Raw genomic sequence first — 27,992 nt, forward strand, 5'->3', positions numbered from 1 at the left:
AAATGCTAGATAATGTATGATTGCCTTGTCCAATCCCTTCTCTAGTTCCATGTACTTCATTGTGATTTGAAGACATCCTTGAAATAAGTGCTGCTATATTTATTTCTGTACCTCTAGTGAGATGTCACTGTGACATTCAGAATCAGTACTGAGGGTTCAGAAAACACAGAAAGCTAGCTTCCGGCTGCCCATCTTTCTCATGCAACTCTTAGAATAAGTCCAGTATGGAGGTTCTGTGTTAATCAAGATTGTATTTTTCTTTTGTCATGTTTGATGCTGTTGCCACTGACCATCTTACTAGGCATGTATGCTGAAAAGGATACCCCTTGCTCCCAACATACAGAAATATATATGTGTTTTAGGCTTCCTTAGGAGAACATCGTAAACTAGTTAGCAGCTACCACACTTCAAACTCTAGTGCTTTGTGAATACAGTGACTGATTTTAGGCCTTGATTTTTGTCCTCTAACAATGATGGGGCACATACTACACACATCAATCAATTGCTTCATAAATACTTTAGTGGATGAATGAATATTGTATTAGTTACATTCCTTGGTCTGAGTATGGGTGATGAGATAGAGAGGCAGATAGAGAGAGACAAAGACAGATACAGAGAGAAACACACACAGAGACAGAGACAGGGAGAAGCACAGGGACACAGGGAAAGATGTGGGGAGAGAAGTGAAGAGAGAAAAGAGACAGGGAAAGAGAGGAGGAAAGGAAGGAGAGACAGAGAAAGACAGAGAGAGACAAAGACAGAAGAGTGGGGAGAGATAAGGTGAAAGAAAACAGACAAAGTGGGAGAGAGGAAGGAGAAACAGAAACAAAAATAGAGCCAGAGTTTCTAAGTTTCCCTATCTGTAATATGAGAGTCAAGGGGCGGCTAGGTGACACAGTGGATAAAGCACCAGCCCTGGAGTCAGGAGTACCTGGGTTCAAATCCAGCTTCAGACACTTAATAATTACCTAGCTGTGTGGCCTTGGGCAAGCCACTTAACTCCATTTGCCTTGCAAAAAAACAAAACAAAACAAAAACAAAATGAGAGAGTTAAGATGGTCTTTAAATTCCTTTTCCTCTCTAAATTCATGATTTTATAGCTCCCTTCCCTAAGCATTAAACTTGAATCTATATTCTACAAAAGCTACTGATGAAAAGGTTAAAATGCTCAAAGATGGCACCCCTGTTTTATCAAAACTTTGCCACTCTATTGACTCATCATCACTGCTTTCCAAATCTTAAACTTGACTCTAATTTGTTTTGCAACACATTATCATTGTACTAACTTCTAAAGAATACCCTCTATTACTGTCTTTCTTTCCAGGGTTAAAAAAAAAATTATTGCTTTCCCCTCACCTTTTTTTCCATTGGTTCATTTCTTCTTAAGTAATCCCCAAATTCAATTGAAACCTTTGTAATAAAACAAAATAAGAAAAATAATTTTTAAAAAGAGTAAAAAGTCGGGACAGCTAGGTGGTGCAAGTGGATAGGGCACTGACCCTGGAGTCAGGAGTACCTGAGTTCAAATATGACCTCAGACACTTAGTAATTACCTAGCTGTGTGGCCTTGGGCAAGCCACTTAACTCCATTGTCTTGCAAAAACTAAAAAAAAAAAAACACCCTAATAAAAGAGTAAGAAGTCTCTGTCTTTAAAAAATTCCATATAAATATTTTTTAAAAAATCCCTCAAAATTCCTGGAAGCAAGAACCACCTCTGATAATCTATGCTGCCCATCACATCTATCGTCCCTTTGTTGTTTATTGAGAAGGCATATTTCCCAACCAGATTGTTCATTATATTTCATAATGATTCGATTAATTTTTAGAATTTTTATTATTTATTATAACTATTGTGCATATTGTTTTCTTGGTTTTCCTTTACTCCTTATCAGGTCAAACTAATCTTCCCATGTATCTCTGAACTGCTTACATTCTGTATGGCACAATAAATAACATCCCATCCCATCCATACACCACAATTTGTTCAGCCATTCCCTAATTGAAGGGCATTTTTGTCCCCCTTCTTTTTTTTTCCTTTCTTGCTACCACAAATGTATATTTTGCTATTTGTAGGAACTTTTTTTTTTATATTTTTGGGGCAAGGCATAATTGAATTTCTATTTCATTTTCATCAATTATTAAATATGAAACATTTAGATTTATAATTTCATAAAATTTCTGACTAAGATGGAAACTCAGGTAATGTCTATTTGGAATCTTATCTTTTGTATTTCTGGCTATCCAGAATTTGTTTTTTTTTGGGGGGGGTTAAGTTCTTTCAAATATGCCATCCCAAGCAGAGAGCATGCTTAGAGAATCTTCTTGGTTCTCAGGGACCACATAGGAGCTTTGGAATCTGCTTTTTTTTTTAAAACAAGGCAGTGGGGTTAAGTGACTTGCCCAAGGTCACACAGCTAGGTAATTATTGTGTTTGAGGTCAGATTTGAACTCAGGTCCCCTGTCTCCAGGGCAAGTGCTCTATTCATTGTGCCATCTAGCTGTCCCTGGAATCTGATTTTGGCTAGGTAGGGACCTAATACTAAAAGCACTTAGCATTTTAATATGATAAGGCAAATCCTAAGTGATCCTTAGTCCTTCCCTGCCTTTGCAGTTGTGGGGTGAGGGAGTGAAGGATGGATCATTTAAAAGGAGCCAGTGTTACCTTGCTTCATTCAGTACTCCAGATGGCATCATGTATGTTTAAGATTTCCAGTGAAACAATATGATCAATATGGACCAATGTTTAGCAAAGTTTTTAATGTAATGTAAAACCTCTATTAGATTGTCTTCTGTCAGAAGGAGGGGGGGAGGGTAAGAAGGGAGGAAGAAAAATGTAAAACTCAAAACCTTGCAAACAACTGACTGTTGAAAAGTACTATTGAATGTAGGTGGAAAAATAAATAAATGAAATAATTAAATTTAAAAAATAATGTTAATAATTTCAAAAAAAGATTTCCAGTGAAAGGTAGAGAAAGACTGGTCCTCTCTACCCCAGCATCATAGCAACCTCATCCATGTGGGTAGCTAGTGCAGGGGAAGTTTAGATAAATTTGCACTTAAAGCCTTGTATGTCTTTTCTATTTTGTATTCCTTTCTGACTGGTCTTAGATGAGTGAACATTTATTCTGATATGAATGGGACTCTCACCAAAGGCAGCTTTCTTTTTTTTTTTAATTAAAGATATCATTTGAGTTTTACAATTTCCCCCCTAATCGTGTCCCCCCCCCCCCCCCCGGAATGCAATCTGTCAGTCTTTACTTTGTTTCCATGTTGTACATTGATCCAAATTGAGTGTGATGAGAGAGAAATCATATCCTTAAGGAAGAGACAAGAAGTCTAAGAGGTAACAAGATCAGACAATAAAATATCTGTTTTTTTTTTTTCTAAATTAAAGGGAATAGTCATTGAACTTTGTTCAAACTCTGAGGCTCTTTATCTGGATACAGATGGTACTCTCCATTGCAGAGAGCCCCAGATTGTTCCCAGTTGTTGCACTGATGGAATGAGTGAGTCCTTCAAGATTGAACATCACCCCAATGTTGCTGTTAGGGTGTACAAGTGATGTTTTTTTTTTAAGTTTTTGCAAGGCAAATGGGGTTAAGTGGCTTGCCCAAGGCCACACAGCTAGGTAATTATTAAGTGTCTGAGACTGGATTTGAACTCAGGTACTACTGACTCCAGGGCCGGTGCTCTATCCACTGCGCCTCCTAGCTGCCCCACAAGTGATGTTTTTACCCTTTTTTATCATCTCTTCAGGGTGTAGACCCAGTAGTGGTATTGCTGGGTCAAAGGTTATACTCATTTTTGTTGCCCTTTGGGTGTAGTTCCAAATTTCTCTCCAGAAAGGTTGGATGAGTTCACAGCTCCACCAACAGTGTAATAGTGTCTCAGATTTCCCACAACCCTTCCAACAATGATCATTATCCTTTCTGGTCATATTGGCCAATCTGAGAGGTGTGAGGTGGTACCTCAGAGAAGCTTTAATTTGCATTTCTCTAATAATTAATGATTTAGAGCATTTTTTCATATGGCTATGGATTGCTTCAAAGGCAACTTTCTAAGTTAAAGAATACTTAGTCCTGAGTTCCATCTAGCTGCAGCTGAATGACAACAGGAGACAAGTAGAAGTTCCAGTCTTCTTAGAGAGGATGACACAAGTCTGGTCATTTCACCAGTCATTCCACCTGGAGTTATTGGAATAGTGTAGTGCTAAGGTGGAATACAGAACACTTAATTAGCAGCCCTGATAATTGCTTTTTGTTCTGATGAGAGGTAAATCTTAACCTCCTAGCACATTTTAACAGTAGCTGCAAGTTAATTTATTAAACTCTATTTTAAATTGCCTTTTTTAATGTAAATTGTGAGTCTTGTGTTTAGCATTTCTTTTGTGTGTAGAAATGTATTTCCTGCCCCATACTTGATATTGTAAATTCAATAGCTTAAAAACAAATTCACTTTTTGGGAGACTCTAGTAAACTCTGCTATAAATAAATGTGTAATTTGTCCCCAAGTGCTTGGCTGGGGGTGGGGGGGTGAGTGGGTTATGAGTTGAAGAGAATGAAAAAAGGAAACCTCTAATTGGAGGCCTGAGTTCAAATTCAGCCTCAGATACTTAATAACTGCGTGACCTTAGGCTAGTCACTTAAATCTTGTCTCAGTTTTCTCAGCTACAAAATGAGGATAATAAAAGCACCTACTTCATAGGACTGTTGTGTGGATCAAATGTGAGTATATAACACGGTGTTATATGAATATTATAAATATATATAAGTAAATCTCCACCCTTTATCCTTCTACTATTTGAGGACAGCTATTATGACTCCCTTTCTCAAGAGTAAACTTTCCTCGGGTTTTTCAGTAGTTCTCATATGGCAGTGTCTAGTCCTTTCATGTCTCAGATTACCCTCCTATAGGAAGATTCTAATTTGAAATATTCCAAGAAGAATTCTAGGCATTATGTTTGCAGCCTCAGATTACATTAGCCTTATTTGGCATTTGGGTCAAATTGTTAGCACCCATTTTGGGTCATATCTTAGAATCATGCTATTTAGAGCTGGAAGGGACTTTAGAGATTATCTAGTCTGCTTCCCTCATTTTAATAAATGGGGAAAACAAGGCCCATAGAAATAAGCTAACTTTCCCAAGGTAATAATACTGATTAGTCAATTAAAAGCCCTAGATCCCTTTTCCCTTATTCACAACTGCATTTAAGCTAAGTTTCCTGCATGCTTGTACATTTTTAAAAATTTAATTTTTTCCATTTATATACAAAGATAACTTTCAACATTTCTCCTTTTGCAAGTTTTTGAGTTCCACATTTTTCCTATCACCCTCCTTTCCCTCCTCCATCCCTATGGCAGCTTACAACTAGTTATTCATTTGTCCCTTTTTTTAAACTTAAAAGTAAGAATTTACATTAATCCCTATTTCATTTTCAGTCTATTGTTCCAATCTGTTGACATTTTTTGAATCTCGCTTCTTTCAGTCCTTTAAAGGTGAAATGAATTCCCAAACTCATTTAGCTAATAAACTGGTAGCATGACTAAGAGTAGAACCCAGGTTTTCTGACTTATTTTCCAATGTCCTTTGTTATTTTTCTTTTTCTTTTCTTTTCTTTTCTTTTCTTTTCTTTTCTTTTCTTTTCTTTTCTTTTCTTTTCTTTTCTTTTCTTTTCCTTTCCTTTCCTTTCCTTTCTTTTCTTTTCTTTTCTTTTCTTTTCTTTTCTTTTCTTTTCTTTTCCTTTCTTTTCTTTTCTTTTTTTTGTTTAGATTTTTGCAAGGCAAACAGGGTTAAGTGGCTTGCCCAAGGCCACACAGCTAGGTAATTATTAAGCGTCTGAGACCAGATTTGAACCCAGGTACTCCTGACTTCAGGGCCCGTGCTTTATCCACTGCCACCTAGCCACCCCTGTAGTATCCTTTCTAATTAGTCAAGATTGCCTCTTCCTCATTGCTTAATGACTAAAGTACCTTCTGTTTATTCAGAGTAGGGGAAGTGGGAGTTTTGATTAATTGTCTATTCTGGTTGTATAACCTGATATTCTTTAAGATGGAATTAATATTTCTTGAGCAATATATTTCTGATCAGAAGTTAGTCTTTTAACCTTTAACTAAGGGTTATAAAATGCAGTCTGGTATGTAAGGCCTGTCTCCTACAATGTTTACTACACCTGTGCCAATACTATCTGGTTATCTCAATGTTAGTTACCTGATCAACAAACTTTAAGATAAGAGAATCCTAGATGAGCATAGAGAAAATCCTATTGTTGTTTGTAAACATTTACTCTTCAATGTAAGTGGAATTGTTGTCAATAGGAATTTTCAGTAAATATTATAAGATTTGAGAGAATTGTATTTGTAAAACCATGTTATCTATGTGAAATCTCATTGGTTGGTTGCCTAAAGTTTTATTATTCTTTGTTCAAACTGTATACAAATTTCCCAAAATGTTAGGTCAATGTTGGCATTTGTAAGGATGCCATTCACCCATTGGTAAGATCCTAGAGAATTAAACTTCTCAGGCTCAACTAGACAAGCACATATTTTCACTGCAATTTGTGTATAGTCTCCATTGCTGCTCCTCAGGATAGAGAGGGGAGAGAAATTTCACCTCTTTCACATATCATTTACCTGAATGAAATACTGAGCAAAAGCAAATAATGACTGTGTCCTAACAAAGAGACCAGAACAAAAAAGAGAGTAAGCTTTCTCTTTAATTCATTAACTAGCTTATTGAAGGAATCTTCTTCCTGGTTCAAGCACTAATTGTCTTTGATATAGGCTTCTTCCATCGAAGGGACTAAGGAACTAATAAGGAGTCTTTATTCATGTATGACTTTAAAATTTTTTTAATTTAATTTTTTTACAATCACATATAAAGATAGTTTTCAACATTCATTTTTTGTAAGACTTTGAATTCCATATTTTTCTTCCTCCTCTTTCCTCTCCCCTCCCCAAGACAGTTAGTAATCTGATATGGATTAAAGATGTACAATCATGTTAAATATACTTCATATTAGTCATGTTGTGAAAAAAAGTCAGAACAAAAGGGAAAAGACCATGAGAAAGAGAAATATAAAACAAAATTTTAAAATTGAAAATATTATGCTTCGGTCTAGATTCAGATTCCATAGTTTTTCTCTGGATGTGGATGGCATTTTACATTACAATCTTTTTTTTTTTAGATTTTTTTCAAGGCAATGGGGTTAAGTGATTTGCCCAAGGCCACACAGCTAGGTAATTATTAAGTGTCTGAGGTAGGATTTGAACCCAGGTACTCCTAACTCCAAGGCCAGTGCTCTATACACTGTGTCACCTAGCCGCCCCTACATTACAAACTTTTAGAATTTTTTTTCATCACTATATTGCTGAGAAGAGCTAAATCTATCATAATTGATCATCACACAATGTTGCTGTTAAGGTGTGCAATGTTCTCCTGGATCTGCTCACTTCACTCAGCATCAGTTCATATAAGTCGTTTTTTCAGAAATCTGCCTTATGTATTCTTTTTTTTTTTAAACAAGGGACTAGGAAGTGTTCAAATCCAATTCCCTGTTACACATTTAAACTACCTAATGTACTACCCAATTTTAGGGGAGAAGATCTCCCTGGATTCCAAGCTCATTCCTATGAATATCAACCCTATTTTATATGAGATTGATGTTGGAATAGAGGTTTCTAAGTGTGGCAATCCCTGCCCCTTTCATCTATACACTAATGAATAGTTTTCAAAGAATCAGAATAGCACAAAATACACTTAAAACAAAATTTACTAAGTTAGTACTAATTGTCACCAGAGTCCAAGATTCCTCTAATATATTCCCCAAATCTATCCTTCTTCCAAACTTTCCAGTTTTGTTGGTAGGCCAACCATCTCTTCTGTCATCATAACCTTTGAGTCATTCTTGCTTTTTTCCCTTCCCCTCAAATCCAATTTGCTTGATTCTGGTCCACAATTCCTCCACAAAAAATAATGTCTCCAAAATTGTTCCCTATTTCTGTGATGCACTTCTTTCTCATCTCAATCTTGTAGAATTCCTGGCTTTCTTCAAAATTTAGCCAAATTATCAATTCTTACATGAAATCTTTCCTGATTCCTAGTTATTAGCATTCTTTCCTACTTGAAATTTGCATTTGTATAATCTGAGCACTATTTAGTATTTGTATTGTATAATTTGTATAATCTGAGCAATATTTAGTATTTGTATAATCTGAGTAATATTTAGCGTACCTTCTGAGCCTCGGGACTCTGAGTCTCCATTTTTAATTTAAATCTTACAAATGAAGGTGAACTTGAAGTTAAAAGACTCAGAAGACCTAATTGAATCCCAGTTTTGGTATTTATTAACTGCATGCATGTTTTTTTTTTTCAAATCACTTTCCCCACTTTGACACTGTTTCCTCATTTATAAAATTAGGGGACGGAACAACTTGAGCTTGCCTTGATATTCTCAGACTTTTGAGTCTTTCCCAAGGCGGCTGCCAAATCACCGGTTTGTTTGATCCTGTGTTCCTTGTCTTGTCTTCCAGCTAACTGAAGCTCGGTGAGGGCAGGGAGTGGTGTCTTATTTATCTTTGGAGCTTCTCTTCAGATCTAACAAAGTGGTCTATACACTCTACCTTTCAGAGACAGGCCCTGCAAACTGCTCTCCAATGTTTACTTGTGCACATACATTTTATTTCTTAGAAACTAGCCGTTCTCCCCACTTTTATTTATTTATTTTTTTGGTGGGGAGAGAGGCATCTCTTTTAGATGGTCCCTAGGTCTAACAACATGTTCTGTACGCTCCAGTTTCCATGACAGACACTTTAAATTACTCCAGGATGCACACTTGCACATACTTTTCATTACTTAGTTACCCCTCTTCTCTTTTTTGAGGGGAAGCACCTCCCAGAATCTGCAATTTTGTTGCCTATTTAATGTCTCCCAAGGAGGTGCCAACTTTTTTTAAAAGCTACTAAACAGGGGGCGGCACCAGCCTTGGAGTCAGGAGGACCCGAGTTCAAATCCGACCTCAGACACTTAATGAATTACCTAGTTGTGTGGCCTTGGGCAAGCCATTTAACCCCGTTGCCTACAAAAACTAAAAAAAGAAAAAAAAAGGAAAAAAGCTACTCAAAACCCTGGATGATGTTTGTGCTTCCCGTGCCATCTGGGGTGATGCGGGACAAGCGGGTGAGCTGGCTTTGAGTGGGGGGCGCTGCCCAGCCACCAGCCTCACCGTCTCCTCCAGCCGTGGGGGCGCAGTGGCCAGAGGTGAATCAGGAGGGCCCCAGATGGTAGTCAGGCTGCAGCGGCTGGATTCGAACTCCCGCCCTCCTGACTCCAGCCACGCTTCGAGGCTAAGGAAAGCTGCGGACAGGACCCCGGAGCCCCGAAGGCAGCGCCGCGGGGGGGGTTTTGGCAGGAGCCGACCCGGGCCAGGCCGATTACCTGCCCTCCATTGGCTGCAGCAGGAGGGGCGGGGCCGCGCCGACCAATCCGCGACCACGCGTGCGGCCACGTGTCTCCGGTCCGGGCTCGGAGGCGCACGGGCCGGGTCGGGCCGAGCCGGGTCAGGCCGAGCCGTCTCCCGCCATGCTGTCCGCCCTGAGGCTGGGCGCCCGGGCGCTGCTCCCCGGCCCCGCCGCGGCCCCGAGACTGCGCTCCTACCGCGGGGACGTGGTGGCCACGCTGGGCTCGCAGCTGGACACGGGCTCCGCGCTCTACCAGGTAGGCCCGGCCCGGCCGGGGCGGCCCCCGCTGCCCAGCTGGCCGGTGCAGAGCGCGGCCTCCCCGGGGCGCCCCGCCCCGCCCGAGCCGAGGGCACGGGGCCCCGGGGGGCCGCGCCCTCCCCCTCCCCCCAAAGAAACAAACCCCGAAGTGAAATTGCTTAGTCGCGTTACTATCAAATAGCCCAGAATAACTCGGATTCCGCATCCAGGATCTTCCATAGATGTTATGCTCAGGGCTCATAATCATGCCATATATTTTCATCTTCAAATCTGACTTGGTAATAAAAACCACCGCTTGTTTATAAAGTCTCTTTTTGACTGAATTTGTGCTTTCAATATCCACAGAGGTAATGTTTGTCCTTCATTCTTGTTTTTTTTTTTAATGTTATTTTTTGTTAAGGCAGTGATGTTAAGTACCTTGCTCAAGGCCGTACAGCTAGGTCATTATTAAGTGTCTGAGACCGGATTTGAATTCAGGTGCTCCTGGTGCTCTGTCCACTGTGCCACCTAGCCGCCCTGTTCTTTTTGTCCTGTCCTTCATTCTTGTTTTGTTTTGTTTTGTTTTTTAGGTTTTTGCAAGGCAAATGGGTTGAGTGGCTTGCCCAAGCCCGAACAGCTAGGTAATTATTAAGTGTCTGAGACCGGATTTGAACCCAGGTACTCCTGACTCCAAGGCCCGTGCTTTATCCACTGCACCACCTGGCCACGCGGTGTCCTTCATTCTTTTTTTTTTTTAGGTTTTTTTTTTTTTGCAAGGCAAATGGGGTTAAGTGGCTTGCCCAAGGCCACACAGCTAGGTAATTATTAACTGTCTGACACCAGATTTGAACCCAGGTATTCCTGACTCCAAGGCCGGGCCATTACACCACCTAGCCACCCCCTGTCCTTCATTCTTAAGAAGACCATAACATCGAGGAGGTGATGCCATGACAAGCACATGAACTGGATTTGAGTGAGGGGGGCTGTGCTACGGCACCAGCCTCACTTTCTCCTCTGAGTCAACCGGTTCCAGTGGCCAGATAGGAATCAGGATGTCAGGAGATGGCCCCGGATCAGAGGCAATCAGGGTTAAGTGACTTGCCCAAGGTCACACAACTAGTGAGTGTCAGAGGCTAGATTCAAACTCCTGTCTTTCTGATTCCAAGGCCAGTGCTCTACCATGCCACCTGTCTGCCCAACATGTCACAGTATCATCTCCCTGAAGGTCTTCTTAAAGAATGAAGAGGGGGGGCAGCTAGGTAGTGTAGCTGATAGGTACTGGTCCTGGAGTCAGGAGGTCCTGAGTTCAAATCCGGCCTCAGACACTTAATAATTACCTAGATGTGTGTGTTTTTGGACAAGTCACTTAACCCCACTGCCTTGCAAAACAAAACAAAATGGAAAAAAAAAAGAATGAAAGACAAGCATCATCAGAAAGCATTTATTTATATTACATATCCACAGAGGTAATGATGTTAATGATAGTGATAGTAGCATTTCTAAAACATTTTAAAGTTTGCAAAGCACTTTACAAATATTTTATCATCACAACAATCCTGAAAGGTAGGTGTTATTAAACATTGGTTCTGAAGCCCATAACCTTATTTTCTTCATGTTTTGATAATTCTAATTTATTTTTACCATTGATTTAAACAGTTTTTGAATTTCAAATTCTCTACCTCTGGTCCCTCCCCAACCCATCAAAAAGGCAAACAATTTATCAGTTACACATGTGGAGTCATGCAGAACATTTTAAGATTAGCCATGTGCAACTTCTTTTTTTTTAACAAGGCAGTGGGGTTAAGTGACTTGCCCAAGGCCACACAGCTTGGTAATTATTAAGTGTCTGAGGCCAGATTTGAACCCAGGGACTCCTGACTCCAGGGTTGGTGCTCTATCCACTCTGCCACCTAGCTTCCCCTCAACTTGCATTTTTTTTTTTAGGTTTTTTTGTAAGGCAAACAGGGTTAAGTGGCTTGCCCAAGGCCACACAGCTAGGTAATTATTAAGTGTCTGAGACCGGATTTGAACCCAGGTACTCCTGACTCCAGGGCTGGTGCTTTATCCACTATGCCACCTAGCCGCCCCATCAACTTGCATTTTTAAAAATACTTTTATTTTGTTAAATATTTCCTAATTGCATGTAAAAAAATTAACATTCATTTAAAAAAATTGGAGTTTCAAATTTTCTCCCTCCAGTTCTCCCCCACCCACTGAGAAGGCAAGCAATATGTTGATTATACAAGTGAAGTTTTGAAAAACATTTCCATATTAATCATGGCCATTGGTTGAGACACTGGGCATTTAAGTGATTTGTCCAAAGTGTTTTAGCTAGTATGTGTCATAAGTAGTACTTGATTCATCATTTACTTGACTCAGTCCAGCTCTCTATTTATTATTGCACATTACCTCTCACTTTACACTCTGATTTTGAGTCCAATTTAACAAACATTATTAAATACTTACTGGCAAGGTAGGAGGCAGTGTGGCCTGCTGGATAGAAATCTGCTTTTGAGTCAGAAAGAATTGGATTCAAGTGTGACTCCGGACATATAAATGGATTTGTGACCTGAGGCAAATCACTTGATTTTTGGGTGTTCCAGGTAACTCTTAAGACTTAAGTTGTAATTAGTTATCTATCTTCTTTGATAGAGGGAGTTTTCCTCCCTAAGAATTCCCAACTCCAATGAAATCACAGATTTGGTCCCCCCAAAATTGACATGGCAATGTAAAAGCCTGGAGGTACAAAAGGCAAAAAAGTTTGCATTCCCTATTCCTTATCTATAAAATGAGAATACTATTGACCATTTGTATTGTCTTATAGGATTGTTCTGAAGATCAAATTAGACTGTTTGTAAAACCATGGTAACTTAAATCCATTGTAAACATGCAAATCAATATGCTAGTTTTCATAATATGTATAAAGATGAATATTAATCTGATTATAGAATTATGGTTTCTATACCTGAAAGGAACCTGTGATGTATTGGAGAGTACAGAATTTGGAAAACTTGGGCATGAATTTCTGGCACTTATAAGCTGATTACTAATATAGTTTAAAGTCTAATAGGTATTAAGTAATATGCAACCAAGAAATGCAATTTTTCTTTTTAGGTTTTTGCAAGGCAAATGAGGGTTAAGTGGCTTGCCCAAGGCCACACAGCTAGGTAATTATTAAGTGTCTGAGACTGGATTTGAACCCAGGTACTCCTGACTCCAAGGCCGGTGCTTTATCCACTGCACCACCTAGCTGCCCCTTTGTTTTTTGTTTTTTAGAAGAAATGCAATTTTGATCACAGGACTTTAGAACTGACCTTACAGGTCATTTAGACTTTTTTTTTCCTAGTCTCAACCTCATTTTATGGTTGAGGAAACTGATTCTCCAAGACCCAGACCCTTCTCATCAGGTAAAGTTATCTTTTCCTGTTCACAGTGTCTCCTGGCATTTTCCTTGAATTTTGTCCTTTATCAGAGTTATTTGTGGACTCTTTGAGACGGGCTTGTGTCACTTCTATGTCACATTGTTCATGACACATGACATATGTCCCATGTGAATAGTACCTTTCACAGGTAGATACTTAAATATTTGTCAAATGACTGTAGGAATGAAAAAGTGAAAGAAATAAACTGTGTTGCCCAGGGTCTCAGAAGAGTTAACTTGAGAGCTGTTATAGAAACCTTGGTCATCTGATTCTAAATCTATTGCTCTAGCCAAGTTAGAAGAAGTGCACAAGAATATAAAATGCTATGGGATCAAATGGGGGAGAAACTGCTTCAGCCTGAGTGGATCAGGGAAGACTTCATGGAGGAGGAGATGGGATTTGAATTAAACCTTAAAATATGGGGAGGATGTTATGATGTTGAGCATTCAGGGTATAATAGTGACTATTTCAACCCTGGTGGGAGAAGCAACTACTTGTCTTAAAACTTATGCTAGAGAAGGAAATGAAAGACTGACACAATCTGATATGTATCCTAAATTTGGAGAGAACATATTTCCAAGTTTTCATGAAAAGGATAGATAGGATAACATGGGCTGTAGTAAAAGTCAGCCCAGGAGCAATGAAGAGATCTCAAAAATAAAATTCTGAATGCAGAGTAGCAGTTCAGATGAGGAAGAAAATGGGTTTTGTCTTTGAATGTCCAGATCAATTACTGATAAACTCAGATTTTTAAATAAAGATATGTTTAGAAGATGGGAATAACAGCAGTTAAGAGGATGAATACAGGACTGTGGCATGGCATGGTCATGCAAGAATAATCAAGCTCAGAATAACCTGAAGCTCTAAGAAGAACAAAAATGACTTTTTTTTTATGATTTTGCTTTTTAGCTTAATTGGGAAAAAAGATGAGGATCAAAGAAAGGTAGGGTGGCCATTTGATGGGGTGTATGGTAATAGTGATAAAGAGACAAAGCTGGTTAACTTTAATTTTGTTTCTTTTGCCTCTGCCAAGGATGATCTTTTGACTGGAGAAAATGAAATAAAAATAGTTACTGGGGAATTGCTTGCTAGGATAATTAAGAGATAGGAAGAGAGCATTTCACTGTCTTTAATGAGTTCAGATTATCAAGCCCAGAGTAACTACATTTGTTGGTATTAAAGGACTGATGGGTTGGATTGTGAGTTACTGCTAGTCATGTTTGAAAGATCATGTAGAACAGAAGAGTTCTCAAAGAACTGGAGAAGGGCAAATGTTTTCATGCTTTTTTGAAAAAAGAGGAAGAAGGTGGAGTAAGAGGAGTATCTGTAAAGTGAACATTACATCCTGGCAGAATTCTAGAATACGTTGTTAAAGGGATGATTAGTTAGCATCCAGAAGAGTCAGTTGTTGGCACAAAGGTCTTCAACCTAACTTCATCAGGAACCACTTGTCCTGTGCCAGTTTCAATTTCTTTTCTTTTCTTTTTTTAGGTTTTTGCAAGGCAATGGGGTTACGTGGCTTGCCCAAGGCCACACAGCTAGGTAATTATTAAGTGTCTGAGACCAGATTTGAACCCAGGTACTCTGACTCCAGGGCCATGCTTTATCCACTATGCCACCTAGCTGCCCCACCCCATCACTTCTTAATGGAAAAGTGTTTCATTGTGTATTCTCTGGAATAGCTGTTATATTAGCTACTAATCCCTGTACTATTATCTTTTCAAATTGACTGAGTATAAGGTTGAAACCTCAGAGTTGTTTTGAGGAGACTTATTTTTTAGAGTGAACTTGCTTTTAATTTTGTTTCCACATCCTGTTTATTTCACTTCATAAGTAGTAAGGTGTAATTAGGTTGGTGATTGGCTCTTTTTGGTGATTAGTGCAGTTGATCTGTGTTCAGTTATCTTTTGATGTAGTTTTTAATTTACATGATTGTAGTCATATTTATTGTCTTCTTAGTTCTGCTTATTTCACTCTGAATTAGTTCATACAAATCTTCCTATATTTCTCTGTATTTTTTGCATTTGTCATTTCTTATGATTTTTATTAGGCTTTTATTAGTATGTTACGGTTTGTTCATCTTTACCCCAATTAAAGGATACTCACTTGATTTGAGTTGTTTGTTTTTGGCTACTGCAAAAAAAATACTGCTATGTGTGTGTATGTGTGTGTGTGTGTGTGTGTGTGTGTGTGTGTGTGTATGCATATAAATGTGTGTGTGTGTGTGTGTGTGTGTGTGAATATATATATGTATATATATAGCCTTTTTTTTTTTTTTGTCTTTTACTTCTTTGGTAGAGGTGGTCAATAGGGGATGAATTGGAAGGGACCTCAGAGGCTGTTGAGTCTAATACATACTTGTAAAAGACTATCTTCTACAGTCTGTTCAACAAATGGTTATCTGTCTTCTTCTGGAAGACATCCAAAACAGGAGGGAGACATCATCATGCAGTCTGCTCATTTTGCTTTTGGAAACTGATTATTAGGAAGTATTTCCCTAACTTCAAGCCTCCATTTGCTCCTTTACAACTTTCATTCATTAATCAGATTTCTACCTCCTGAGGCTTAGTAAATCCTCTCTATTCCTTTTATATGATTAACTTTCAAATACTTCAAAAAAGATAGCTATCATAATTCTCCTTCTATTTTCTTAGTTTCTTTTTCATGTTAACTATTCTTTCTACAATTCTTTCTACAATCTGATAGTATTGACTTAAAACTTTCCTTTTCTTATTGTTGCCCCAAAATCACTTTAACATCACATTCATTTATAACACTGTGAGTTTGTAAACCAGTGAGACCTTCAAATCTTTTTAAGAAAAGCTTCCTTAATCTTGCCTCCTCTATTGCATACTGTTAAAATCATTTTTTAACCAGTATGTAAGACTTTTCATTAATATTTATCAAATCCATCTTGCTAGTTTCAGCTCAGTATTTTAGCTTTTCAGTATCTTTTTTGAAACCTGATTGTTCCCTTGTGTTTAGTTCCTTCTCCCAAATCTGAGTTATCTGCAAAGGTAATTATACCATCCAAGCTTTTATCTAAATCATTGTTAAAAACATGAAATAGCTCAGGACCAAGCTCTCATCCTTGGGGATGACTCCTGGAGGCCACTCTCCAAGCTGACCTGGGATCATTCACGATGATTCTTTGGATCCAGCCATTGAATCGCTTCAGAATTCATTTAGGTGTAGTATTTATTGTCTTTTTCACAAAAATAGTATGAGCTATTTTATTAAATGCTACACTTGGTAAATAGAGTCTTTAGCATTTTACTGATTTTACCAGCTTAGAAATCCTTTTTTAAATTTTTTTTTAGGTTTTTGTAAGGCAAACAGGGTTAAATGACTTGCCCAAGGCCACATAGCTAGGTAATTATTAAGTGTCTGAGACTAGATTTGAACCCAGGTACTCCTGACTCCAGGGCTGGTGCTTTATCTACTACGCCACCTAGCCGCCCCAGTCCTTTTTTTTTTTTAAGGAAATAAATTTAGTTTGGAATAATGTGATTTTTAGAAAAAAATTCATTTTAATTGGTCTTTTGTTGTTGCATCACCTACAAATCTGAATATATCTCTCCCTACTTTCCTAGTCAAAGAGCCATCCATTGTAACAAAGATTAAAAAGGGGGGAAAAACAATTTGGCAAAAACAAGTGCATCAATCATGTCTGTCAATAGTGTATAATCCCCACCTCCTTGAAGAGCTGATTTTTTTTCAGTTCTTAATAGGGCCATACTTGATCATTATAATTACACAGTATTCAGTTTCTTTATTCTTTGCTTTTACATTTACCTAGGTACAGCATTGTCTACATTGTTCTTTTAGAACTTCCTATTTTCTTTACTCTTTTGGGCATATAACTTCTCATGCTTTTTTGAGTTTTTCATATTCTTTGTGTTTTAGGACTATGTAATATTTAATTACATTCATATATAACAATTTATTTAGTTGATCTTTTTCACTTGATGAGTATCTACTTTGTTTCTAGTTCTTTGCTACTATAAAACAAATACTGTCATTTTTTTTTTTAAGGCTTTTGCAAGGCACTGGGGTTAAGTGGCTTGCCCAAGGCCACACGGCTAGGTAATCATTAAGTGTCTGAGACCGGATTTGAACCCAGGTACTCCTGACTCCAAGGCAGGTGCTTTATCCGCTGTGCCACCTAGCCGCCCCTCGTTTGTTTTTCCAACTAACATACAATGGCAGTTTTTACCAATTATTTTTTGCAAGGTTTTGAGTTTTACATTTTTCTCCCTCCCTCTTCCCTCCCCCCCTTCTCTGACAGAAAGCAATCTAATATAGGCTCTATATGTATAACCATGATAAACATAGAAAAAACTGTTTAAATAGGTTTATTTTATCTGTAATTGGGAACATATTTCCTAGCCCTGAACCTTCTAGCCCTTCTGACCTCTTTTTCTCCTTGGACTGCTTTTTAGTTTCCTGATTACTATGTACAATTTTTTTGACTTTCTCAACCCTTGTGGAGTGATCTTTGCCTTTCTCTGCCCTTGGAAAAATATTTCTTTTTCTTTTTTTTTGTGTCTTCAAAAAATGTTTATTCTGCATCTTAAATCTTTCAAAAGGTAGATGACATGTTTTATTATCATTCTATGATTTGCAGCCATACAGCATCATTAGGAAAATATTGTTGTTAAAAACAAGGTTTTTAGGGCGGCTAGGTGATGCAGTGAATAGAGCACCGGCCTCGGAGTCAGGAGCACCTGGGTTCAAATCCGACCTCAGACACTTAATGATTACCTAGCCGTGTGGCCTTGGGCAAGCCACTTAACCCCATTGCCTTGAAAAATTAAAAAAAAAAACCCAAACCAAAAAAAAAAACCCAAGGTTTTGCATCAAGAAATAGTTTGGTATTGTCAGAAGTTCTAGACTATTCACAAATTCAGTCTGAATTTCTCTTGCCTTTTTTTGGTCCATAATATTAATGTATAGTGAGAAAGAGAGACAGGAGAGGCTGAGACAGAGACAGAGAGAACTCTGTAATCTGAGCAAGATGGACAGACTCAATGGGCTGCCCATTCAACTACATATCCTAGTGTAGAAAAAAGGTATTTTTCACCCTTTTTTTCTCTGAGTGGATAGTTAGATTGATCTCTTGAGTAGTTGTCAATTTATAGTTCATTTTTTCTTTTCTTTTCTTTTCTTTTCTTTTCTTTTCTTTTCTTTTCTTTTTTTTTTTTTTTGCAAGGCAGATGGGGTTAAGTGGCTTGCCCAAGGCCACACGGCTAGGTAATCATTAAGTGTCTGAGACTGGATTTGAACCCAGGTACTCCTGACTCCGAGGCTGGTGCTTTATCCACTACGCCACCTAGCCACCCCTTATATTTCATTTTTTAAAAGATTTTATTTATTTTGAGTTTTACAATTGAAAAAATATTTCTGACCTTTTTTCCTACCCCTCTCACCACTTGCCTTGTCCTTCTAGGAGGCACTTGGGGTTTGATGTCAAGAATAATAGAAGACTTCAGCTTGTCTCTGATATTTATTGGTTGTGACTAGTTGAATGACCCGGGCAAAAGTGTTATTGTGAGGGTAACATACTGGCCACATCACAGCACATGTTTGAGGAAAATGTTTGTTAACTAAAGCAACTTGTAAATGTTTAACAAAATCTTTTATCCATATGTAACTACATGATAACTGACCTTAGTACAATAGTAATAGAATGAAAGGAAGTGATGAAAGGGGAAAAATGGCATTGTTCTTTTGTATTTTACTTATATTAGTGATTTGGAGCATTCTTTCTTGTGGATGTTATAATAATTGGTAATTCTTTTAATTAGAGTTTCTTTAGCTAGGTGGAATGGAAATAGCACCAAACTTGGAGTTAGACTTGTGTTCAAATTCTGCTTTGGACACTTGCTGGTTGTATAACCTTAGTCAAATCATGTAAGCTTTTTCAGTTTTAGTTTCCTCATCTGTAAGATAGGCATGACAATAATGAGTATCTCCAGAGGGCTAATATGAGGTTCAACTTAATTAAATGTCAAGAACTTTGCAAATTGTTGATGATGATGATGATGATGATGACTACAGCTGCTGCTGCTGCTGCTACTACTATTGCTACTTATATTATTACATCCTTTGATCATTTATCTATTTCCCCATAACTATTTATTATTTTTGATCTATTCTAGGAAAACTATGAACGAATGAAAACTCTAGTAACTGAACTTCATGAACGAGCAGAACTTATCAGACTAGGTAAATATGGTGACTTTTTATTTTAAAATTTAATTTTATGCCTCTATAATTCATTCTGTGAAGATTTGCCAAAGTGATTCTCCTGAAGCATGGCCTCTGACCATAGTTTCTGTTGTCCTAATATGAAATGTCTTTACTTGGCATAAAACCTTTTATAATTTCTGTTGCATTTTTCCCATGTTTATTATTCTGTGTCCCCTTTTACAATTTTTGTCTTCACCTAGCTCGCGTCCTTGTTCTTCTGCACATATAATACTCCTTCTCTGTGCTGTTACATTGCTGTTGCCCAGGCTTCAAGTGTGCTTCTTCCCAACCTTTGCCATTTATGATTTTGCTTCCTTAAAGGCTCAGAGAAAGAGCCAGTTCCTATGAGGCATTCTTGATTTCCCCCAGTTACTAATGTTTTTCACCTCCCTCAAAATAACTTGTACTTTTTTATATTTTTGCATTTTTTTCATATGGTTACATGTTTCTGTCAATAGCATATAAGCCCTTTGTGGGCAGGAACTATTTTTGATTTTGAATCTCCAGTGCCTAGTATAATGCCCTAGCACACTATATCTATTAGTCAGCTAATCAGTAAGTATTTAAGTGCCTGCTGAATGCCAGGGATATAGATACAATTCATGATACCATCTCTATTCCAAAGGAACTTATTTTCTAATAGGTACTTGATAAATGCATATTGATTAGTTTCTTGGTCAGAAAGAAATTACAATATTTTAAAAGACTAGCCTTTTCCTAGGAAGAGTGAGTTGTATTTCATAATATAATTTGTAGAGGTATCTTTCCATTTCTTTAATTTTCTAGGTTCTTCAACTAGCACCACAAAATCCTTATACATATTGTGTTGCACTGGAAAGGATACTTTTGGAAGCTGAGGATCTGGATTCAGTTTCTTGTGTTACTTTGGGTAGATCCTGTTTGGCTCTTGAGTCTCTCATGTATAAAATGTATATGTTAGCTTAGGTAATCTTATGTATAAAATGAACATGTTAGTTTAGGTAATTTTTTTTTTTTAAGCTAGGCAGTGGGGTTAAGTGGCTTGCCCAAGGCCACAGAGCTAGGTAATTATTAAGTGTCTGAGGCCAGATTTGAACTCAGGTACTCCTGACTCCAGGGCCGGTGCTCTATCCACTGCGCCACCTAGCCGCCCCAACTTAGATGATTTCTAAGAGATCTTCTAGCTCAGTTTATAGTTTGGGATAAGTCATGGTCTCCAAAAAAATCCCTCTTGACTTCGAATGGGTCACTAAACCATTAATCTATCCCATAGTTTTGCTTCATTATTTGGCCTTTTGGACAGGAGAATCGAGAATTTGTGGGAAGAGCAGACATAGGTATGACAAAGATGGGTAAGGAATTATACAGTACTAGATGAGAATGGTTATTGGTTGCTTGCTAGGTAGACACCAAAAGAGGGGAAAAAGATGGTCTAATAAGAAGTGGGGGAGATACATTTTACCTACTTTACAATTTTGCTTATTGCTGGTTTAGTTAATGGCCCCAGAATAGTTCTAATTTTCAATATTCTTGGGGGGGATTGATAATGGTTGTGGGGTTACTACTATATTCCTAGCATTTTGTGTTTTACTTTGTACTCACACGTAGAACAAAAGATGTGAGTATAATTTGTTTTGATCTTTTCTTCTTTTTTATTACTTCAGGGCATGAGTTTTCTAATTTCAAAATAAAATGCTTTCCCAATTTTTTCTTTTTTCTTTTTTTTCCCCTGTTTTTTCTTAAGAAAATAAAGAGGGGGGCGGCTAGGTAGCTCAGTGTATAGAGTACTGGCCTTGGAGTCAGGAGTACCTGGGTTCAAATCTGGCCTCAGACACTTAATAATTACCTAGACGTGTGGTCTTGAGCAAGCCACTTAACCCCATTGCCTTAGAAAAATCTTAAAAAAAAAATAAAAAAAAATAAAGAGGAATTAGAAATTACAGTTTCAAGATTTCACCATAGAATAATGATCTAAAATTTTTTTTGATAGAAAATATTGTTAAGTGGAAAGGATTGTGAAGAATAACTCTTTCCTTACCTTTTGTTCTCTTCCTCTCTCCCCCCTTATTTTTCTCCCCCCCCCAATTTTTCCATTTCTGCCTTTGTTTCCTTTGAATTTTACAGTTTTCAAGTTCCTTTATGATTCAGTCTATAGAATTGCTTTTTTTGGAAACTTAGTCACTTGTTTGGGAAGAATAAGGAACTGTTTGTTAGCTGTATTATTAATAAAGTCTTAAATACTAGAACTGAGCATGTTATTTAATTTCATTTATTGAAGTTCTACACATATGCTAGTTGAATGCTGAATTACCATTTTATGTATCAGCATGATAGTTGTAGGGAGACCAAAAAAATTCTGGTTATCTCCCGAAAGAGGACTTTTTTCTTCTTTTTTTTTTTTTAGGTTTTTGCAAGGCAAATGGGGTTAAGTGGCTTGCTCAAGGCCACACAGCTAGATAATTAATAAGTGTCCAAGACCAATTTGAACTCAGGTACTCCTGACTCCAGGGCCTGTGCTCTATCCACTGCACCACCTTGTCACCCCAGACTTTTTTTTTTTAAGTGGACTCTAGCTGTACCATATATTTTGATCTTTATGAAGGTCACAATTTAAGAAGCCTAGTGATTCATTAGATCTGTTACCTAATTCCACTGAAGGCTTAAAAGGGAATGCTTCTGCCCAGTCATTTGGTCAGCAAACATTAATTAATACACTTATGTATATTGTCCTCACAGAGTTCCATTCTAATGCTTTACCTTTTGCATGAGGGTAGCCTAGGGTTCTCAAAGATTATGTCAGCAAGGTGCAAATTCTGGCATTTTTTACCATGCTACTAAAACTCTTGAGTTTGACCTTAAAGACAGAATGTTTTCTTTCTGAGGACCAGTCTAAATACAGAATCTTATCATTAGTAGGTTGACTCCTTAACAACACATTCTTTGATCTCAAAGAAAATTTGTTCATTCAGTAAACATTTAGCAAAAATGCCTACTATGTACAAGATATTGTATCAAGAAGTTTGCATTTTTCTGTAGTGACACATTATTTACATAGATCAATCGATACAAAATATGTACAAACTAATAGCGGACTGGACATTAGACCCTGAGCTTGTGGCGATATCAGGAAGGGCTCTTGTGTAGGAGGTGGCATTTGAGCTGAACTACATCAAAGGAATGTAAGGATTCTTGGAGGTGGGACTGAGGAGGGAGGACTTCCAGGAATGGGGAACGGTCTTGTATTTCATTGGCACAGACATGAATGATGGAATGTCAGGTCCTGTCAATAACTGTGTGTAGACCCATTGATTTGGACAGTACACAGTGTGTGGAATCTGTAATAAGTATAAAGAAGAGAGCCTAGGAGCCTTTGATGAAAGGCTTTCATGTCAGATGGAGGAGTTTATATCGAATATTATAGTTATGAGAGAATCTCTGAAGCTTCTTGACTTGTGGAGTAGAACTGTAGACAGTGGACATGAACCTGTGCTTTAGCAGTATTGCTTGGTAGTTGAATAGAGAGGGGGAATACTTGAGGCAGGGAGACAATGTTTTATAATGATCCAGGTGAGAGGTGATGGGGCTCTGTAATCTGTTGTGTTAATGATAGTGCCCTTGATGATAAATTCTTAGATCACAAAGAAAATCTTTTTATCATTAAACATTTAGTAAAAATGCCTATCATATGTAAGGAATAGCGCTCACTCAAACAGTTTACATTCTTTTTAGTTTTTGCTAGGCAATAGGGTTAAGTGGCTTGCCCAAGACCACACATCTAGGTAATTATTAAGTGTCTGAGGTCAGATTTGAACTCAGGTCCTCCTGACTCCAGGGCTGGTGCTCTATCCACTGTGCCACCTAGCTGCCCCTACATTTTATTGTTTACAAAGATCAATCAATATAAAATATCTACAAACAAAGCTTGGTGTTTCTAAGGATGATAGTATAGTGCCCTTTTCAGAAATAAGATGGTTAAGAAGAGACACAAGTTTTGGGAGAGAGGAGTTACATTGAATTGGATATGTCTGTGGAACAAAACAGTTTAAAATATCCAATAAGTTGCTGTTGATAATGGACAGAAATTAGGAGAGAAAATAAAGATTGATAAGTAGATGTATGGATCATCTGCTGACAGATACCAAATGAATCCATGGGAGCTGTTGAGATTTCCAAGAGAGAAGGTACATTATGGAAAAGATCATTGGAGCTGGAAGTGATTTCTTAGAAGCCATTAACACCAATCTTCTCATGTTAGAGATGAAGAAAATGAGTCCAAGAGAGCTTAAGTGATTTAACCAAGATCACATAGCCTGTTAATGGTAGAGTTTAGTTGTGAACTCTAGTTCTTTGATTTCATATCCAGCACAAGGTCCTCCTTTGCCTGAGTCTAAGGACAAAACCTTGATGGACCCTCACTCCGTGATGAGATAAATGCAATGAATAAGCAAAAGAGACAGAAAGGTGAGAGAAAAACAGAGAGCAGTGTTGCCAAAATCTAGGAATGAGGAGAGGGGAGTTGACAGTATCAGATGCTACTGAGAATTCAAGAATGATAAGGACTGAGAAAGCTGTTGGATTTAGCAGTTTAAGAGATCATTGGTATCTTCGGAGAGAAATGGTATGTATGGAACTTCAGTAGTCAAATATCAAGGATTTAGAAGTGAAAGGAAATGAAATAGAGGCAATGAATATAGATAATTTTTTCCCCTAGGATTTTAACTTAAAGGGAGAAGAAATGAACCAGATTTTAAGAGATTGTTAGCATCAAGTGTGAATAGGAAATGGGTCTCAGGCTTGTGGAGTTTCTCTTGTGTAGTCTACTGCATCTTACAGTGATGTGGTAGAATAGAGAAATATGTGCTGAGTTGTGTAATTTTAGACTTTTTATATAAATATTAGTTTAGCTTTTAGTACTTCAAAGATGAAGTCTTTCTTCAGAGACCAGCAACTCTGTATAACTGGAGGAATTGAATCATAATCAGCTTTTAAATTCTTGGCATAAGTTAAAATCAGAAGACAAAAGAATGTTACAGTAAAGTGGAGGGATATTTATGGGCTAGAGAAATTAATGGCATTGTTTTATTGTGCATTCAAAGACTAGAAGAAGCACCCTTTCATGTCTTGGGGGTGTTCATGATAAACACTTGCGAAAGAACTATCAAAACATCCTTGCATCTATTCCAAGAGGACAAGGAGTTAGAGAATTTTTTTTTTGCAAAGTAATGAGGTTAAGTGACTTGCTCAAGGTCACACAGCTAGGTAATTATTAATTAAATTAAAATTAAATCGACTGAGACTGGATTTGAACTCAGGTCCTCCTGACTCCCAAGGTTGGTGCTCTATCTATTGTGCTACCTAGCTGCCTCTGAGAAAATCTTGAAGACTTTTTAAGATTCTCCAAATTAAATCAACACACACACACATATATGTGTGTGTGTGTGTATACATTTATATATACACATATTTAATACTCATGATTTCAGTGCAAAGGGGTTATAGAAGAAGAAAGTGAAAAATATAATGTCTTAGAGATGTTGCAGTTAAATTTCAAGTCAGAGACTTATAAGCAAAAGAAATAGTTTTGTTGGCAATTTTTGAAGATTTAAAGACTGAAGACAGAAGATTTAAGGCTACTGAAAAGGCCAAGGAGTTCTCAGCTCTCTGTGATGGTAAAAGTGCTCAAGATTTTATTATGGCAAAATATTGTTACAAAGTACATAGGCTAAAATTAGTAAGAAAAGCAGTAAGCACCCTGCGGGGGGGGGGGGGGGGGGGGGGAGAGAGAGAGAGACAGAGACACACACAGAGAGAGAGAGAGAGAGAGAAAGAGAGAGACAGAGAGAGACAGAGACAGAGACACACACACAGAGAGAGAGAGAGAGAGAGAGAGAGAGAGAGAGAGACAGAGAGACAGAGAGACAGAGAGAGACAGAGAGAGCCTGGAACAAGCAAGCAAGCTCGCAGGGGCATTGCTTCCTATTAAATACCTTCTGTGTTAAGTTGGATAGAGGGTCTTCCTGTCCCAAAGTGCTCAACCCCTAAGTTCAGCATGTCATTTTCCTGTCATGCCAGCATCTAGGCCAAGGTTCAGTGAAGGGGAAAATGGAGGATAAGATACAAACAACAGTGTCAGGGGGAGGCAGGATACAAAAGGGGTCAGTTTATATCTCAGGAACAGGGAACCTTCATCCATTTAACAAGATTTAATAGCATTTAAGATTAATTTTCATTTTTTCTACATCCATAATTCTATACATCATTTCCCTGTATCAATTTCAAGAATCAACTGTCCACTTACATTATCTTAAACTTTAAAAAAAAGAGTATTAGTGGGGCGGCTAGGTGGCGCAGTGGATGGAGCACTGGCCCTGGAGTCAGGAGTACCTGGGTTCAAATCTGGCCTCAGACACATAATAATTACCTAGAAAAAAAAAAGAGTATTAGCCTTTTATCTAAAGTGTTAATGTGTTTTATTTAATATATTAAATATAGATAGTAGCCTGTAGCATCTGGTTTGTTGTAGGAAGAGGCAATATAGAAGCATAAGAGATAGGATGTTGAACATGGCACCAGGAAAATTTAGTTTCCATTTCCATCTCTGACAATGACCTTTAAGTATCATCTCATTTTACTCATTTGTAAAAAGAGGATATTACCTGTATATCTATTTTATTGAGGAGTTATGAGGATCAAATGAAAATGTATATAAATGGAAGTTATTGTAATGCTTATGAATCATTTAATTGTTATAGGAGGTGGAGACAAAGCACGGAAACGACACACATCTAGAGGAAAACTTCTCCCTAGAGAAAGAATTGATAGACTCCTAGATCCAGGGTTAGTATATTTCTTTTTTTTTTTTTTAGGTTTTTTTGCAAGGCAAATGGGGTTAAGTGACTTGCCCAAGGCCACACAGCTAGGTAATTATTAAGTGTCTGAGACCGGATTTGAACCCAGGTACTCCTGACTCCAGGGCCGGTGCTTTATCCACTGCACCATCTAGCCGCCCAAGGGTTAGTGTATTTCAAAGGGCTAATGTAGAATACCTCTCCTAATTTATATTGTCATTAGAAATAGGAGGCCTTGTGGCCATGAAAGCCATGTCTTTCACTGGGCTGTTTGCGTGTATTTCCTAGAACATAATGGGTGCTTAAAAATGTTTATTGATTTTATGACTAATTATTAGTGGGACTTTATTTCTATTGTATTTTTTTTGTCAAGGCAATGGGGTTAAGTGACTTGCCCAAGGCCACACAGCTAGGTAATTATTAAGTGACTGAGGCCCAATTTGAACTCAGGTACTCCTGACTCCAGGGCCAGTGCTCTATCCACTGTGCCACCTAGCCTCCCCTTATTGTAATTTTTTTTAAACTAATAAAATTGCAATTCCTGATTTTTATTTGGAAATTTCTTCATAATATAATAAAGGCATACACTTGAAGATTAACAATAAAAAATACCTTTTATGTTGAAAAACTTTTTTTAATGTGTTAACTTCGTTTAATGTCAGTAATTTATGTACTATTCCTTTTCTCCTGAAGATCTCCATTTCTGGAGTTTTCCCAGTTTGCAGGTTACCAGTTGTATGGTAATGAAGAGGTCCCAGCAGGTGGAATTATCACGGGCATTGGTCGAGTGTCAGGGTAAGGACCTTATTTATCTTTTACTATGCAGCTCATCATGAAAAAGACTTTTCATGTAGCCAAGATGTCTAGGACTTGGCTCTCCATGATAGTTTTGCAGAATTTATGTTGATTATAGATTCGTTGTAGGCAAGATGTTTTAATTCATCTTTCTGAATTCTTTCAAGGTAACTGGCATCGCCAAATTCCCATTTCCTTTTTATTTAGTTTGAATTAGAAGTGGAAGGCCAGATACAGACCCTGCACATCTGCATTTGGTCTCTCTCCTCTCCAGTTCATCCTCCCCAGCTGCCAAACTGATATGGTCACTCTGCTGCTCAGGAATCTTCAGAGGTTCCTTGTCACCTTTAGGATTAAGGGGAAACTGTTGCATTATCTTTAGTTCCAGGATGATTATATATTATTCCTATTCACACTTCCATGCTTGATGTAAACTGGTCGGCTTGCTGTTTCCCATATGTGACTTTTGCAACTACCATGCCTCGAATTTTTCCTTTTCTTACTGCTGCCATTTGGAAGCCTTCTTCAAGACTGATCAAGTAAGTTTATGGTCACTCAGTTCATGAAGGAAAAAAAACAGCCAGAAGGATCTGGATGGAATTGGCTTCCTCTGTCCAGATTACTGAAGGTAGCTGAACTTCATCATCAAGCCATGGTCTTTTAGCATGAAGAGCTAAAGACTTCTAGCCCATCTCCTCATTCAGTGTTCACCCATCAGGGTTGATTTTCACTTTTCCAGGGACATTCCCTTCCAAAAAGTATTTAAGGCTTTTAGCTTTTGCATTGATCATTAATGTATTGATTGCTGGCTAACTTAATTGATAAATTGATTAATTACCCAGAAACTCTGTGCTTGGAACTGGTGATAGACATACTGAGAAAAAAACAATCTCTGTTGACAAGGAACTTCTGTTCTACTGGAAGAGATATATACCACCATAAATATAAATATAAATAGAATAAATTTACCATTCTATGTGGGGTAGGGGGCCTGTGCAGAGGC

At 37.9% G+C, this 27,992-nt stretch overlaps 1 protein-coding gene across 1 annotated transcript in view; it reads left to right on the top strand.

Moving 5' to 3' along the window:
- The first annotated feature begins 9,549 nt into the window (after positions 1-9,549).
- Positions 9,550-27,992, top strand: part of MCCC2 (methylcrotonyl-CoA carboxylase subunit 2) — a 95,274-nt gene continuing 76,831 nt past the window's right edge. Inside the window, exons 1-4 of the mRNA XM_074207688.1 lie at positions 9,550-9,712; positions 19,277-19,343; positions 26,099-26,183; positions 26,888-26,989. Coding sequence (XP_074063789.1) covers positions 9,578-9,712; positions 19,277-19,343; positions 26,099-26,183; positions 26,888-26,989 — 389 coding nt within the window. The 5' untranslated portion in view covers positions 9,550-9,577. The remainder of the gene's footprint in view (positions 9,713-19,276; positions 19,344-26,098; positions 26,184-26,887; positions 26,990-27,992) is intronic.

Source organism: Macrotis lagotis, chromosome X, assembly GCF_037893015.1.
Source record: "Macrotis lagotis isolate mMagLag1 chromosome X, bilby.v1.9.chrom.fasta, whole genome shotgun sequence".
In the NCBI taxonomy this organism is placed as follows: domain Eukaryota; kingdom Metazoa; phylum Chordata; class Mammalia; order Peramelemorphia; family Peramelidae; genus Macrotis; species Macrotis lagotis.